Here is a 17,666-nt window from a genome sequence, read left to right as displayed (position 1 = left end):
TAACTGGAGAAACAACCCCACAGTGATTCCTAGAGGACTTTCCTTTCTTTTCTTTTCTTTTTTTTTTTTTTTACACTTTTTTTAGAGTTTGAATACTTTCTAAGGGGATTCCATTTCTCTTAACACAAGGAATGGGGCCTATGAACTAACTGGCTCAGTGGGTAAAGGCACTTAATGCCCAAGTCCAGCCACTTGAGTTTGGTCCCTGGAATCCTTGTTGGAACGAGACAATTGTATCCTCAAAGTTGTCCTCTGGCCTCCACACATTTGCGGGCATGCTCATGTCCCCTCGCAATAATGATGATAAGTTAAATAAAATAAAAACAAAACTCAAGCCAAAAGGCAACCAGGAGTGTGGCCTGAGGCTGAAGCAGCAGGCTGGATAGTCTTTGGAGAGCCCAAAAAGCTGTTATGGCTGTGGCGGGACCCAGGATGAAGACACCCAACTGTACTGCATTTTACTCATCATGTTCTTGTCAAATCTGTGACTTCGGCTGGACACACAAACAGTGTTAATAATTGTAGTTAATACATGGAGTCATCTCAGAACATTCAACAGGAGACTGAGCTCCTTAATTCCAGGAAGGCAGTTTGGGATCTCTAATTACTTGGTTGAAAAAAGGCAGACACTCTGGGCTGCGGCAGTGTTTGGGAATTAATCTTTAAAGCCTGACAGTGAACATTCAATTCAATTAGGGAGAGCAATTGGCAAAGATTCTCTCGCCCTCGCCCTCAGTAACATGCTGGGACTGACTGGTCCTTATGGATTCTGTTCCTGCTGTCAGCAGTGCGTCATCACACAGGTGTGCAGCTGTGTTCCCAGGGGCTGTCACACCTTAGACCCAGCTGTGTATCTCCTTAAACCCAGGCCCATTAGACATCACTGCCCAAGAAGCACTTTGTGCTGCCCTTTTGATCCAGGCACCATGGAGTCTGAGCTTTCTTCTACCTTTTTCCTTTCACCCCTCCCACGTTCCCTGCTTTCTCTATCTGTCCCTCATCCTTCCCTGCCTTCTCTCTTTCATCTTTTCTACCCTCTCCTTTTACTTCTCCCTTCTCACTAACCCAACATCTTACTGCACATGATGAAAGGTTTAGAAGTAGGCCTGGCTTATACTCAGACCTTCTATAATTCTAAGGGCAGGGACTTGCCTGGCTTCCCCTCTCATTTCCTTCATGCAGTGCTGAGCTCTAGCCTTGCCATCTAGCTTGCTTCCAGAGCTGGCCATCCCCCTTCATGCTCAGGCCCCAGACCTAAGGTGTCCTGGTCTCTCTGGCCTCTTTACTCCATGAACTTCGGACTCCTATATGGACCCTCTGCACTGCTGCCGCCTCTGTCCCAAATTTCTGCCTAAGCCCCACTCTGTCTCCCTGTATCTTCTTCCTGTGGGGCAGCTAACGGGGTCCTGTAGGCTGGAGCCAGGAAGCCTTGGGCACCTCCTCAGGAGGCCCTGGGTACTCTACTGCCCATAGAGACACTCTCTGACCACATCCTGCTCACCTATCTGGCCAGACTGGCCTTCGTGCTGTTGCATGCTCTGGCAGAAATCTTCTGTCACCCTTCAGTCCTTCGAGTGGCCTAACATGACCACTCCCTCAACTCCTTTTCTTGACCCTTCCTTTGCTGACTTTGGAACATCAGTCTTGGTGCCTGGTACACTCTATTCTGGTGGTTGTGTAGGACCTATCTTCCTGACAGTTAGCTCTTGGAAAGCAAGAGTTTTGATTCTGGCTGTGCCCCTGTCAACAGTGCCTGGCTAGCTAGCAAGCAGTTAGGGATGTTTGTTGAATGAATAAGTGAAAAAGTTTTATATGGGAAAACATTTGGACACCATTGCTTCAGAGCTGCCTCTTCCTTCCCATCTGCTCCTCCCACCTGCACTCAACCTCTCAAAGGAAATACTGAGCCATGTTCACAGCTCCTGGGAGTCCTAGAAGTGACAGCCATACTGAGCTTGTTTTTAGGGTCTGCAAATTCATAAATGAACAAGATAACGTTTTGTGTGTATGTGTTTGTGTGTGTGCGTGCACATACCATAACAACAGCAAACAAATAAAAAACATGGTGGCTTGGTGGTGGCTCACGCCTTTAACCCCAGGACTCAGGAGGTAGAGGCAGGAGGATCTCTGTGAGTTTGGGGCCAGCCTGGTCTACAGAGTTAGTTCTAAGACAACCAAGGCTACACAGAGAAACCCAGTCTTGAAAACTAACAAACAAACAAACAAACAAACAAAAAACAAAAAAACAAAAACAAAAAACAACCCAACCCATGGTGAAATATCACAAACTTGAGCACTGTAGTCAGGGTTAGGTGTCTAGTCTGTGCTGCCGGGCGCCCTTGCCTGTACTCACCCTCCTCTCTTACTTCACCCGCACGCTGCTCCCCAGCTCCTGGCAGCGGCCTTTCTGTTTCCTGCCTGGGGTTCTGACTACTCGGGGAACACCATGAAGGGAAACTGTACAGAATTCATCCTTTTGCGTCCAGCCTGTCCTACTGAGGACAGTGTCATCGAGGCTGCTCCAGGCTGCAGCAGCTGTTGGGGGGCACTATGTAAGAGGCATGCTGCTGTGTGCATGGCCTGCGTTTTGTTTGCTCTCTCACCTGTCTGTGGGCAGTGGTTTCCTTCCACCTTCTGTCCGCATGAATAAAGGCACAACTTCATTGAGCCCGCAGGACCAGATGTTGGGATTTATTCTCAGAAGTGGGGGTGCTAGGTTGTGGGGTAACCCCACAGCTTCCTGAGAAGCCCCAAGCTGCAGTCTATCATAGATGCCTTAGCTCACCTTCCTACCAGCAGTGTAGGGGGTTCTGATTTCTCTGCACCATGTCAACACTTGTTATCTTTGGTTTTTTTTTTTTGTTTGTTTTGTTTTTTTGTTTTTTGTTTTTTTATACCAGCCAGCCTAATTAACATGATGCTGTAGTTCATGCTTCTTAGAAAATGACATACTTTGTAAATGTGGTTTGTCCTATATCCTCGGGGTTGGCCTCTTACTGTCTAACCATGTGAAACTGAAGAATTTCACTTGCTTGGTGAATTTTGCTATTAACATCATACTTGTAGGCTGGAGAGATGATGGCTCAGAGGTTAAGAGCACTGGCTGTTCTCCCAAAGGTCCTGAGTTCAATTCCCAGCAACCACATGGTGGCTCACAACCATATATAATGAGCTCCGATGCTCTCTTCTGACCTGCTGGCACACATGCAGACAGAATACTGTATAATAAATAAACAAATAAATAAATCTTAAAAACAAAACAAAACATCATACTTGTACGTGATTCTGAAGAAGCAGCCACTTTCTGTGCACCCCGTTGCCCTGCCACGAATCCTTGCTCCACTCACCAATCTTCTGGCTGCTCCTCCTGTTATTTCTGTGTTTGTTTGTTTATTTTGTTGTTTTTGTTGTTTTCCAGACAGGGTTTCTCTGTGTAGTCCTGGCTGTCTTGGACCAGGCTGGCTTCAAACTCCTGGTGATCCGCCTGTCTTTGACTCTGACTCCCAGTGTGTGCTTTTGACATAACTACTGCTCCTGCTTGGTTTTATTCTTTTCAATTTGAGACCGAGCTATTGACCTCTGATATAAAAGAAAGGAGCAGGGGTCCCTCCCCACATCTGTGAAGGCTTCTATGACCTCTTGTTTGCTTAAGCTTAGACATTTACATAGTTACAGGAAATCTCTCAGAACCCTAGCTGCATTTTGAGAGACTTTGGGCCCTGGCAGGTAGAGTTAGCGCCCTTCACTGGGAGCAGGTCTGTGGAAATGACTGTGCTGCTTGTTTGAGCTTTTCTCTCACTAAGGAAAATGAAGCATGGTTTCTTGGTGCCGGCGAATCTTACAGCCAACATGCCCCACTGCTGTGTGTGCTGCAACCCTCCCCCCCTACCTCCCCCCTCCCCCAGCCTCACTCCCATCTCGGGTGGTGCCTTTATCTCCCATTCATGGAGAGGAGACCGAGACCAGCAAGATACAGTGTCAAGGAGAGGCGCTTACAGCCTGCCCCTCCACCTGCCCTGACAGTGAGCAGGACCAGCTCTGAGCCCCTCTACCAGGCCTGTCAGCTGTAGTGATACATCTCTCCTGCCTGGGCTCTTAAACCATGTATAGGAGTCAGCTGGACATGCTCTGGGGAAACCCCACTTCTTCACAGAGAGCCAGGATGAAGGGGAGGGGGGTACCTCTCTCCTAAGAAGAAGAAGCACAATGGCCCAGCCCCTGAGTCTGGGTCTCAGTTGTAAAGAGCTCCCTTGCCTGTAGCCTGAGCATGTGCTCTGTCTGCCCCAGGACAGGTAGCAGGCTATAAGACATGGGCAGGACTGTGACATGCCTGTGCTCAGTAGGTAGGAGCACATGTGAAGGTTGGGTGAAGACAGGAAATGCTGTTTCCTTAGGCCCAGAAAAAGGACACCTGTGCATTTCTATGAGGAAAAGCGCTTCTAGCTGCTATTTTGATGTAAGTTAATAGGAACCCAGTTTCCCGGGAGTCCCCTGCTGACCTGGAGCTCAGGCCTTCATCACAGTGTCTGGTGCTGCCTGTTTGTGTTTCCCTTGCAGGTGTGGAATGCCGTGGACTCGGGACACTGCCTGCAGACCTACTCTGTGCACAGTGAGGCGGTAAGGGCTGCTCGGTGGTCTCCCTGTGGCCGGCGCATCCTCAGTGGTGGTTTCGACTTTGCCCTGCACCTAACAGATCTGGAAACAGGTGTGTCCTTATGTCCCAACTGGCCCAGGTCAACTGGCAGCCCTCTCACTGGGGAAGCCTCTCCAGAGGGTCCTGACTGCAAGCTAGCCATGGTGATGATGTGGCAGGGGCTTCAGGACAGACTCATTTCCCTGATGGCCGTGCAGATCATTTGCCAGTGGCATCACAGCTGTCTTCATGGCACTGGAACCAGTCTTCTGCCGGTCAGCAAAGGACAGAGCCAAGGTTGTTTCAGCACCAGGCTGCAGGGCCAGATAACGAGGCAGCTTTTTAATCAACTTCTGCTGGGTAATTGGGACCAAAATATCACGGTGTCCTTTGGTTGGCATCGGTTTAGAATTCCTGTCAGTCTGAGCAGTGGAACTAAGTTCCATAATCTTCAGAGGGGCCCTTCCCAGTTTGTATTGAGAGGGAATGAGTGGTGGTGGAGTGAAGGGAGATTCATGTAGGTATATCCTCAGGAGCCCTCCATCAGGTAGGGAAGGCAGTTGGAAATCTCCTTCTGGCTGTCAGCAGCAACGGGTACCATTTTCTAGGTGAGAGAGGGCCCTGATGCCTGACAAGTTAGGGACTCAGATGACTGATGGCAAGCCTGGGACAGCTGTGGAGCATGGTCTCTTTGTGTTACAGCTAGGAGGGTCTGGAACTGCTGCTGGTATCACGTGGCATGTAGCTCAGCGGAGGGGAGAGGAAGCGCTGTCCTTTCAGGTGAGGGCAGATGCTGGCAGGGCTCCAAGTGTGCAGGGTAGGTAAGAGGCATGGCCCCACCTCTGAGAGCTGCTGTCCGTTAGGGAGCGATGGAAGGCACTTCATTCTGCTCTCCTGGAAATGGTGTCTGCATGGGACTCCTCTGCTGAAGGGTTGTTTTCACTCTATTAGTTTGTTACTTATTATGTACCTACCGTGTATAAGACCCGTGCTGGGGTATGCTGGATGTCTTTTGTACCCAGAGAAGACAGAGTTGATGGCTTTGGAGCTCAGCCTCAAGGAAGGCCTCCAGCCCGGGATGAGCCTTTCCCGTGGGGATAGCTGCATCCTGGAAAGTGTGTGTCCCCAAGGAGGCACCCACCTTGGTGGTCCCTTTGTCCATTTTTTGGACTGGGCTGGCTCACATCTGCATATTTGGACAGCCGAGGCTGGCCTCTGCTGGATCCTCCTATCCTGAATAAGGAAGCTCCCAAGGTTGCCAGGGTGGGCACCCTTATGTCTGCATACCCGTCTCTGGCCCCTTGTCTTGCTGGGCACACTCTCTTAGCCTGTGAGCACGCCATGACCTTCGTCCAGCTCTGACTAGTCTTGTCCTTTCTCTTCCCCAAGTCTGATCTTCCGTTTCCTTTCTCTGCCTCTCCCGCCCATGGTCATTTGGCTTTTTCATTTCAGTCTAATTAGAGCGCCCTGCCAGGAGAAGGCAGCGCAAGGCGTTCTTTCTGCAGTGTTTTGGGAATTAGTCACTTGGTGCCCATTGTCATTAATGGGAATTTGGCGCCAAGGCCATTTATCCTGGTGTCCTCAATCAATACAGTTAAAAATCTGTGGATTCTAAAATGTCAATACCCGGCCTGAAATATGGAGGGCCAGTACCATTTTATCTCGTTAATTTATAGTTATGACGGGCTGTTGGCTTACGGAACAGCCATGAATCAACACTTAATCAAATCTGCTCACAGATTAATTATTTTTGGCGCTCCTGTTTCCGTCTGCAATCTCCCTAACGAACGTCTCTGCTACATTAGGCACAGGCGGCCTTAGGGAACACTGGCAGACACCACCCAGACCCTGAGTGTCACTGGCTTTGTGCATGACCTGTCCTGCATACCAATCAGCTAGTCCTACCCTTCGAGTCCCCTGGGAGCTTCCTCAGCTCTGAGGGCGCCCGCCCCTTGCAGATTTCAGCCCCTCAGTTGCACTTCTCCCTAGTGGTGGGTTGGCAGTAGGATGACATGTGCCTTCTCTCTGGGGTCTGAGGTAGGTGTGTAGACCCCACAGTTCAGAGCTCCAGGAAGTCATGGCCAGGGACATCTGCCCTTCTCTCTGGGATGCCCACTGTCCTGACTACCTCCTTGTGTCTCCATGCCCCTGTGTCTCTTGTTGGGGTCATGGTGGGTAGAAGGATTGGTCGGGTGGAACTGTACCCTACTCCTTTTCCAAGAATTGTTTTCAGGCCCATCGTGACTAGGGCCAATGTCACAAAGGAAGAGGGTGGTCTGCTGTCCAAGTCCTTGCTGTGGCTCTGGTGTCCCACATGCCACTAGGCCTGTAGCGACCTGATACAGATAAATGGCTTAGGCCCTTTGCTTAGGTGACATGCTTAGTCTCCCACTGGTCTGGGAGGATAGTATCTTTATCCCTATTCCTTTGATGCAGAAACGGAGGCTTTGAGTGTTTGGTGACTTTCTTGAGGTCACCCAACCATTGGGGACAGCTGGATATAGGTTGGGTTTATGGGACTGACAAAGGTGTCTGTCCTGCCAGTGCATGAAATGGTATGCTTTTGCCACACCCCTCCCTTCCCTGGACAAACTATCTTGGCCTGACTTCTGGCAGGGCTCTTGGCTATCTCCAGACAGTGGCTTGACACCTGCAGAAAACAGGCCTTGGGAGGATGGAGCGCCAGAATGATCTTGACTGACCCCTCTGATTACGTGAGTGGCTGAAGGATGCTTCTTGAGCTGTGGACAGCTATGCTCCAGCAGGAACAGCGGCCACCCTGACAGCTGCAAAGCACTTGGCTCAGGAAGAGTGAAAAGTGTTCAAATGAAGGCTGTGGCGAAGAGCACTGTCGGCTCATGAGGCTTTGGAGGAGAGGCCGTGGAGGAAGGCTCTGTGTCACGCTAAGCCTCTGAAGTGGCACTAGCTCCCACTGGTGCTTGAAGCAAGTGCTATGTTACAGCCAGGGTCTCTAGCTTCTCAAGCTCTGTGGCACGCTGGGTTCTTCCAGCATACTCCAGGAGGACCTGCTTAGGGTCCCTTAGTGTCCCTGGAGACCATAAAGGAAACAGTGCATGCTGGCTGAGTTGCAGGCCTCAGAGGCTAGGCCTGCTTTCAGACTGGCTTTTTTTTTTTTTTTTTTTTTTTTTTGTCTGTTTATTTCTGCTAGGTCTAGCAGGGTGTGAGCTGATGATAGTTCCTGGCCACTGTCCTTCAGGTATCCCCTTGCCCAGTGAACAAGTTTCCCATGTCAAAGACCCTTCCTCTAACCCCCTTCTGTATGTGTCTGTCATCTGCAACCCTCACCCGCTCCTGGAAACTAAGCTTTCTTTTCCTGGCTACCCTCTGGGGAGGATTTCTGCATCTTCATAAACCTGTCTCATCCTTAGCTAGGATACTCATGCCAGCCGTCCTTATGAAATAGGGGACCCCCAGGCCCTGGCAGGATTTTTTAATTGAAACAGGCTCACTGTACCCGTGTTTCTCCTGTGTGTAGGCTGCAGCCATCAATAGGCAACTGGCTCTTCTTAGGTTAGGCCGCCTTTGTTGACTGGTCCCAGAGCTGAACATGGTCAGGTCATGTTTGGTGTTGGCATGGTGGCTTATGTGTTTCAACAAAGCTGTTTACAGCCAAACACAGCTGGTTTGCAAGCTAACTCCCCACCCCCTAATTTTAAGAAATTCAGTTTTGTCCAGATAGATAATTGAAAGTGGCTGGGCTTGGAAGGAAAAGCATGATGGCAGCTGCCAGCCTCCTGCAGCCACCATTCGTGTGTCCCCACTGGCTGTCTGGTCTGGGACTTGCTCCTGCTTGCACTGTGTCTTTTCCCACAGCCGCCTCTGAAGGGCAGTTTTGAGCCTGTTTTACAGGAAGGATGCCAGGCTCTGAGCTGCACTGCTGGCGAGTGCAGAGCCCTGCTGGTGGGCGTGCAGACAAGGCCTACCTGGCCCTCAGCCGGCACCATGCCAGGTCTCTGCCCACTTGCCAACATGGCCCCTGCTCCTGATACACGGAGGTTGATTTGGAAGTTAGCAAGGTTCTTTCCTCGTTAACTTTGAGCTGGGATGGTTAAATTTACAGCTGGCTGAATCCTTCCCAGAGGATGAGTGTAACGATATTGATTTTAGCGAAATGAGTCATATGCCTGCTGCCTGGGAACACAGGCTCAATTGCCACGAGCCAACAACACGAGCTTTCCCCTGTCAACATTTTTCCTACATGTTCGTGAGTCTGTGACCAGGAACAAAGAGCTACGGAGGAGGAAAGGTCACGAATAGCTGGCGGGTCTGGAGGTGGGAGGCAGACAGAGGGACATTGGGGTCAGACAGGTCCTCGGTGTCTGCATGGCTGGCCGATAGGGCCAGATGTCCTTTCCCTCACCAAACTCCCTTTCCTCAGCTCCGAGATGCAGGTTAATTCCTGCCCTTACCCAGGACTGTGGGGTAACAAATGCAAGGTCCAGGCAGACCTGAGGGACAGACTCACTGTACGCCCCGGTTCCCCTTCCCACTTTTGAACTCAGAGTGGCTTAGCCAAGCTGAGCTCCCTGCAGGGAGCATGGATGCCCTTCCTCTTTCCTAAGCACCAGCACTTGGGGTTCATTTCATCTGAAATGCCAGGAATGGTCTGGGAGCTAGACATGCTGAAGGAGGCCGGAGGCCTTTGTGGTCCTAAGCCTGCCGGCCTGCAGTATCCCCTGGTACAGTTAAGCTGACACAGGATGTTACCCCGGCTCTATGGGTGGCTGCCTCAGGGAAGCTTGACAACTCTCCCTAAGAAAGGAAGAAGCCTAGCTTCAAGGAGTTCCTGTCCACGGTCACCTCAGCATCTCCTCAGTGACCCTGGATGGTGAAGCTACAGAATGATGGTGTCTAGAGAGCATGCTGGGTTTCTGCAGCATTCTTGAACATGGCTTTGCGTTAAGGATGATTTATTCTAGGCCTGGGGATTGAATTTGGAGCTTTGTACTCATAAGCAAGCACTCTGCGCCGAGCCCCCACCCCCAGCCCAGAAACATATTTTCTATTTGTATCATTATTGATCCAAAAAGGAAAAGAAGTAATTTTTCTTAACTCCAAGAAGATCCAAACAGTTTTTATACTGGTTGAGCTCATTATAACCAGATCAATACAGCCAAGTGCCAATGGATTACATATTTTAAAGCTCAATTTCCTATAAGCCTGCAGTGAATAAACAGAATTTCCTATAACAAGCAGACAAGCAAGATAGTCCCAAGGTGAAAGGTCTGTTACAGCTAGCCCAAGTGCTGAAGAAGCTCTGCCCACAGGGAGAATGTTGGGCAGGCCACCATTCGGGAGAGAGGAGAGAGTGGCCACAGATTTCCAGGAGAGAGATCTTCATCTTCACGAGGGTGGCTAGTACTCTGGTGGAGCTTGTCCGTGTTGACTATCTCAGCCTCTCTGCAGGTCACTTCGGCAAAGGCAGAAGCCGGCCCAGGCTGCTGTATTCTCCAGGCCTCATGGGGAAGCTCAGCAGTCATTAGTCTTTAAGGTTCCTGCTGTTAGAACCCAGCATCCCTTGGCTTTGGCTTTTAATTTAACCACAGATGAATTCAATAAGTTGGGGTTTAATTTTTCAAACAATAATAGTTCTCTTTGGTTGCTCACTCCACAGAGTGCTGTACATGGCACTTAATGTTCACTCCTCCTGACTGCAGAGACACAGCAGTGAAGGGACCAACCAAGGTCCCGTCACAAGTGACAGCTGGTCTGGGACGTGGGTCTCTCTAGTTCTCAGCTTACCACTCTTAACTGTGTCCAACATCCAGCCAGGTGATGGTGGCTGTGATGCCAATTTCTGACCTGAAGCTTGATGCAGAAATCTTCCCTCATGTTTTCCATTAGGTGCCTATTAGCTTATTAAAGATCTTTTAGTTTTGGACCCCTTTAACAGAGGAAAATAGCAAAGCCCAGCTCTGAGAAGTAGGAAATACATTCAACAGCCTCTTTCTAAGTGGAAAATTTTAACCTTTCAAAGACAGATTTTCACCATCTTTGGGTTGAGGAAAAAAATTTTTTTTTATCCTTTTTAGCAGGAAAGCCTCAATTATCATTTTCTGGTGGTTCACCCCTCCCTTCCTTTCTTCCAAGTCTTCAGCAAGGTTGTGTCACTCAGCTTTTAATAAGCATCAGGTAACCTGCTGCCTTTTCAAAATGAAGACTGTCGCTGGCCCCACGCTGTGCTCAAGCACCCAGGAAAGCATCTGCTCCAAACAGGCAGTTTTTCTTTGCTGTGGGTCCGAGGATGGGCAGTGAATTCCAGACCTGGAGGGTGTAGAGGGGAAGAGACTGTCTACCGTCTGGTTGGTGGGACATTTGCTACCTGTATGCCATCTGGGTGTCTGATCCCCAGCTGTAGCTTAGGGGTATGGAAGAGGGTCTGGAGAGGTGGCTCAGTGGACAGAGTGCCTGCCTCTCAAACATGAGAACCCAAGTTCGGTTCTCAGCACCCATGTGAAAGCCAAGGGAGGTGGCTCCAGCCCCAGGGAGACAGAGACAGGCAGTTGCCTGGGCTTGCTGGCTAGCCAGTCTGGCCAAATTGATGAGGTCCAGGGTCTCAAAGAGTAAGTCAAGGAAGACATCTGGCATCAACCTTTGGCCTCCACACCCTGCACGTGCAAACATATACTCATGAAAAGCTTGGGTTGTGGAAAAAAAATAAGCGTAAACTGGAGAAAAAGCACATTCCTAGTTAGAGCAGCTCAGTGCACAGTGTCTGTTTATGTGAGGGTGGTGTTGAGAGTGCGAGGACCTTATGGGGCACCCACAGTCTGCTGAGTTCCCTGAGCAGCAACATAAAAGCACAAAAATAGTGCTGCACTTTTAACGGGCCGTCATCCTTTCTCCATAGCTCAGCTTCTAAACCTGTGATCACCGCTCCACAGGGTCGTGTAACTGCATGTGGGGTTGTGGAAAACTCAGCAACTGTGAAGGGTTTCTGAAAGCGCAGTGACCAAAAATTAACTCAAGCTCAAATGCCTCATAGATCCAAGATATTCCTCGCCGCGTTCACCCATGCTGCATTTCGCGGCTTCACTGTAAACTCAGTCTGAGCACATGTGGTAGGCATTAGGCACTGTGAATGCCACCAGGCAGTGTCATGCTAATGGGGCCCAAGTGCCTCAGCTTGCACCCAAGGCTGTGTGTGATGAAACAAGTTTTTCACTCTTGCAGAAATGTAACAGTACCTGGGAACTAAGGACTTTTAATACTTCACATTCCTCTGCATGTAGGCATCAGGTTAGGAACCTTTGGGTTGCATTGTGTTACAGTGTTTGGCTTTAAAATTGCTCTTAAAAATCAACTTCATTTAAAAAGTGTTGATTAAAGTTTGGCTTGGGACAGAATTTCCAACAATTTCTGAAGCGGCTCTAGACATACTTCTGCCATTTTTTTTTTTTTTAATGGATTCATGCAAAGTGTCATTCTCAGTCTCTCCCAACACCCATCAGTTTTGAGAAACTTTGAAAATATGATATATCCTGTTATAACACTTGTTTGTTTTTGTTGTGTATTTATTTATATTTTTGTTAGGGCCTCACTCTGTAGCCTAGGCTGGCCTGAAACTTAACTGCGTACCCCAGGCTATCCTGTCCTGCTTCCTGAGTTCTGGAAGTACCAGACCTGCCACATGTACTCAGATTTCATTCCTCATGTAAAACAAACAAGTAATTCATCTAATTAGAATACAGATTTGTTCTCACCTTTAGTAAATAGTGAAATTTACTAAATTTACTAATAGTATATATATATATATAAATTATATATATATAATTTCTTTGATATATATATATATATATATATCAAAGAAAATTTTTAACAATTATTTTGAATAATTACTATCAGTAAATACAGGGTCTTTGTACCTCCTGTATACCTGAGGTTGCATGAAGATACCTTGGATGAAAAGGGGCAGTGAGTGACAAAGGTTGACAAGCCCTCCTCTCAAGCATTTGGTTTGTGTCGGTGGCTCTTCCTAGCTTGGTCCATTTCTATTCTTGTTTAATGCCTGAACTACTGGAGGGCAGATTGTAGGCACTGTCCACCTTGCTGGGTAGCTGAGGGGCCCATGTGCAGCTTGTAGAGGGACAGGTATATTGTTTTATAAAAAGCCAAGTATTAACTCTGATGACAAGTGACTGCCAATCCTTGACTCCTAAAAGAGAATAGAAGAAACAAATCAGTGCTCTTAGTCACCTTCAAGGCAAAGGGCAAGGGCAGGGTCATGTTGGGTAGGTTCAGGCGCAGGGACAGGTGCAGGGTGACCTCGGCAGTGCTCTGGGAAGTTTGCACAAGCTGGGTACGATGGCTTATGCCTCTAATTCTAGCACGTGAGAGGCTGATGCAGGAGGATAGCCGGGAGAGGTCAGCTACATACAGAGTTCTATTCCAGCCTGAGCAGCAGAATGAGACTTTGTCTCAAAATCCAACAAAACAAAAGTAAAAACAAAACAAGTTTTGCCCAGGCTGGGTTTGTCTATGCAAAGGAGACTGAATCAGGAACATTAAAAGTTCAGTGGGAGTATTTGTGGGTTATACAGCAAGACTCTGTTGCTGTGTGTGTGTGTGTGTGTGTACAGATGTATGTATGTAGAGGCTAGAGACTGATACTGACATTTTCTCATTTGTTTTTTACCTAGATTTTTGAGACATTGTCTCTCACTGAACCTAGAGCCCACTGATTCAGCTAGGCTGGCTGGCCAGTGAACCCAGGGAACCCCACATTTCTACCCCTTCCCCCCATCCCTGGCACCAGGATTTTGTGAATATGCTGCCATTCTGAACTTTTTTGTGTTGGTGTTGGCGAACTGGACTCAAATCCTAGTGCTGATATGACAAGCACTTTACACTCCACATTCTGAGGCATCTCCCTGCCCCTCCCATTTAAAAATTAATAATCACTATTTTTTTCGCTCTTGAGAGAATGATTTGAAACAGACTGGTTTTTGTTTGTTTGTTTGTTTGTTTTTGTGCTGGCATTTGGACAAAGGACCTTGGACATATTAAGCACAGTTTTATTATCCAGTATGCCCTGGTACCTGAAAACAAATCTATTCATTTAGTTTTGGTGTTGCCAAAAATGATTTGTGTCATCTATTGAAGACTTTCCTTTGGATGAGAAGTGTAGCTCAGTGGGAGAATGTTCATCTAGCATGTTTAAGGCCCTGAGGTCAGTTCCCAGCATCAAAAGGAGGGATGGACACAAAAATAAACCAGCTAGTGTTTGCACCATGACCTTCAGACCAGTGGTTTTCTGACGCTTTAATAAAACCCTTTATATGAACATTTCATCCAACTTTGAACTGAGTTGTTAAAAACATAAGAATACAGGAATAGCGCCTTCTGGTAGTTGCAGGGGCTGGTATTTGCCAGAGGTAGTGGGTTCTAAGTCCTTTGTGTCATTGGAAGCTGGAAGTGGAGAATGTCTCCTGTGTGGTCAGTGGACAGCATCCTGCATCCTGGCCCATCCCCAGGAGGTATCTCTGTCAGCCTCATTGAGTTCAATGGATAAACGGAAACTACAGTTGGATGGCTTTCAAGCCCCGGGTCACTGGACGCCATCTGCATTTAGATAAGAGAAGGCGTATTGGTTCTGTTGCTCCCACTAAAAGCACCATAGCTATAGCTCACGTGGTTTTTATGATTTCAAGGAAGTTATGAATATGGGCTGGCGGGACGGTTTAGCTAAAGGTACCTGTGCCAAAGCCTGATGAACCAAGTTTAGTCTCTGGGATGGGGACACACATAGCTGAAGGTGAGACCCAACCCCTGCAGGTGTCCACCGACCTCTGTGTGCTGTGGCACGTGCACATTCACCCCAAATTCGAAAAAAAGAAAAGTTGCTCAATGCTCTTAATACAAGACATATTAAGATATATTTAAAATTAGCTACTTTATTTTTGCCTCATTTTGTAAGATACCTATTTTTGGTATTTTAAAGTATTCTGATAGTGGAATTGGAGAGTTGGCCCGGTGGTTAAGAGCACATGCTCTTCTTTCAGAGGACCAGTGCCCATATCAAGCAGCTGCTTGTAACTCCAGCTCCAGGGAACTCAACTCCCTCTTCTGGCCTATGCTCACACCTGCATGCACATGGCATACACTCAAACACACACACACACACACACACACACACACACACACACACACACACACTCATAATTACACACAAATACACAATTAAAAAAAAAGTCTTTAAAAACCATGTCGATGCTATATTGGAACATTGCTGCATTTTGTCACTCATAAACAAATCACTGCATGACAGTGACATCTGCTTAGGTCCTGGATGGGGTAGGCTTGGAGACAGTGGCTCTGGCCATTGGATCTGTGTTGTCCCTCTGCAACTCTTATAAGCCGTGATTGATGAGTTTCATTTCCTTACCGGACGAGATGGAGCTGGCTGGGTTCTTACTCAGCGTATGGGGTCAGCAGACAGAGGAAGCCATCAGGGAGTGCTTTCTGCCCAGAATGAGCAAACACAGCCTTCCAGGGCTTAGACGCAGACACACTGGTCTTGATATTTTATCACTGTGTTTGCCACCAGCTTTGTGCATGCATACGTATGTGTGGGTGAGAGCTAGTGGTCAGCTTTGGGTGCCATTGGGAGCCTTCCACCTTGTGTTTTGAGACAGGGTCTCTCACTGGGATCTAGGGCTGTCTCACAAGCAAGCCTTAGGATCTGCCTGTCTTCAGCTCTCTCCCTGATTGGTACTGGGGTTGCAAGCATGCGCCACCAAGCTCAGTCTCTGTATGTGTGTTTTGGGGTTAAACTCAGGTCCTTGTGCTTATATGGCAAACATTTTCCTGACAGCTGTTTTCCTAGCTCCTGGGCTGTCAGCTGCTGTGCCCTGCTCTGCCTTGCCCTGGGTCAGTGAAAGAGCCTGGTAGCCAGAGGCAGCCAAGATTTTCCTTCTTGGCCAAGAAAGTACCGGTACTATCTCTGTGGGAAGCCTCCTCCGAGTTATTGGCAGGTGGCAGGTGCTGTCCTTGGTGTGTGAACCTGACCCCTAGGGATGTGTCAGGAGCCAAACCCAGGTGCTTCCCTGTGAGGTGCTTCTTAAAGCTAGTCTGATTTGTTGGTTCACATTTGGGCAAATTAAGCATGACAGATGAGAATCACATCACTGCTGTGGACTACACGGGGCATACTGGGCAGTGGAGGGCGTGCTGGCTTTAACCACCCTGGGTGATGGAAACTTCTGAAGTTTCTATTGCTCATCCCTAGAAAACCACAGTGACAGCTGTTGCCCAGCCTGTATGTGTCTGCATGTGCCAGTTACTTACCACAGTGCACACAGGGACTTGACAACTGCTTGCGATGATAGAAGAAATGACCAGGGCTGTCTGGAGTCCCGTAGAGCTAGCGAGACCCCAGTGAGCCACAGCTGATGTCCATTCTGTGGCTGGGCTGTTGTGCGGGTCACTGTGATTTGTGGCCCAGCATGTCAGGTCAGCCACACCTGCTGCACTCTAACAAGCCCATCTTTATTTTTTATAAGGATTGGAAGATGGCTCCTGAAATAAATCCCAGTCAGCTCTGCTTGTAGATTTTTACACTCCTGCATAAACAATCTCCTGTGTTACCTAAGCAGCCTGTTTCAGCTTGTTGGGGCTAGTTGGTGTGTAATTTAAATGAGATAATACACACACAGAGTCCTGGGGTCGGCTGCCCGCACTAGCCCTGGGTCTCGGGGTAGGGAATTCAACAGGAAATGAAAGCGAACCTTGTTATATTTCTAAAGGACCACACTGGGCCACATAGGGCCCTGCTGAGCTGTCTGAACATCTCTGCATTAAAATACTTGTGATCTGAGTATTTTCTTACTCTTCCTTGTCTGTCTGTGTTGCAGGAACCCAAGTATTTAGTGGACAGAGTGACTTCAGAATCACCACCGTGAAATTCTATCCAAAAGATCACAACGTCTTTTTATGTGGCGGCTTCAGCTCTGAAATCAAAGCCTGGGACACAAGGACTGGCAAGGTGACACCCTTCTTCTGAGGCTGGCCTTTCACATGTGTGGAGTGTGTGTGTGTGTGTCTGTGTGACAGAGATTGACCTTGGGTTATTCAGGAGCTGTCACTTTGTGTTTGAGACAGAATCTCACTGGGTCCAAGGCCTTGCTGATTAGGGGAGGCTGGCTTAGCCAGAGAGCTCCAGGGATCTGCCTGACCCCACCTCTCCAGCAATGACAGTACAATCTCATACCAGTACACCTGCTATGGGTCCTGATGATAGAGTTAAGGGAGTTATGTGTTCAAGACAAACTCTTTACTGACTAAGCCATCTACCCAGTGCCTTCCTGTGGGAGCCTTTCCTTCATGAGGTGAATAAGTAGGGGCAGGCCAGAACCTGCATATTTGAGGCAGGGTAGTTTTGGCTCCATGTTTAATGAGGTCCAAGTGCCATTTTGAGAGGTTTTAGAGAAAAGTTTTGAGTTGATAGACATTAAAACATCACAGTACAGGTCTCTTGGCATAGCGCCACGAAGGTTTGTTGAGTACCCTCTGTGTGTACTGTGTGAGTGAGCCAGGAGTCCTTCAGGAGACAGCTCCTCTGTGGAGAACGTTCTGTGCGGACACATGTACATGTGCTGAGCAGCACAGTGCTTTCAGCTTGTTAAGACAGGGCTTCCTGGAGGAAGTGTTGGCCCCAGGAGGCTTAAAATCTGGGGGTCTTCCACTCCTGCCCTGCTGCAGCCTGCTGCTCTAATTGTCTTTGTCTCTTCACACATGGAGACTCCGACTTGGGTTCCAAACACCAGCGGCAGCCCTGTCTCCGCCCTTCCCATTGAACCCCCACCGTAATCGCCAGCACATTGGGCGTGTTTCTGCCTTCACACCATCAGCCCTTCTGTTACCTGTCCACTGCTGTGTGTCTGGCCTGGGCTGTTGCTGTGCTAGAAGAGCTGGAGGCTCCTGTTGGCTGGCTCTTGGCTGCTAGCCCTTGCAGTCCTTCTGCACGCAGCAGCAGCAGCAGCAGCAGCAGCAGCAGCAGCAGCAGCAGCAGCAG

At 48.6% G+C, this 17,666-nt stretch overlaps 1 protein-coding gene across 2 annotated transcripts in view; it reads left to right on the top strand.

The window, feature by feature from the left end:
- The window catches only part of Wdr25 (WD repeat domain 25), a 135,236-nt gene that overhangs the window by 79,628 nt on the left and 37,942 nt on the right, over nucleotides 1–17,666 (top strand). For both annotated transcript variants that reach the window (XM_055593009.1, XM_055593010.1), the window contains exons 3-4: nucleotides 4,558–4,705; nucleotides 16,507–16,637. In XM_055593009.1, the coding sequence (XP_055448984.1) occupies nucleotides 4,558–4,705; nucleotides 16,507–16,637 (279 nt within the window). The remainder of the gene's footprint in view (nucleotides 1–4,557; nucleotides 4,706–16,506; nucleotides 16,638–17,666) is intronic.

This window comes from Psammomys obesus, unplaced genomic scaffold (assembly GCF_907164565.1).
Source record: "Psammomys obesus unplaced genomic scaffold, mPsaObe1.curated_primary_1811, whole genome shotgun sequence".
Lineage (NCBI taxonomy): Eukaryota > Metazoa > Chordata > Mammalia > Rodentia > Muridae > Psammomys > Psammomys obesus.
Note: the sequence above shows the minus strand (reverse complement) of the source record. Positions and strands in the feature narration are given on the sequence as shown.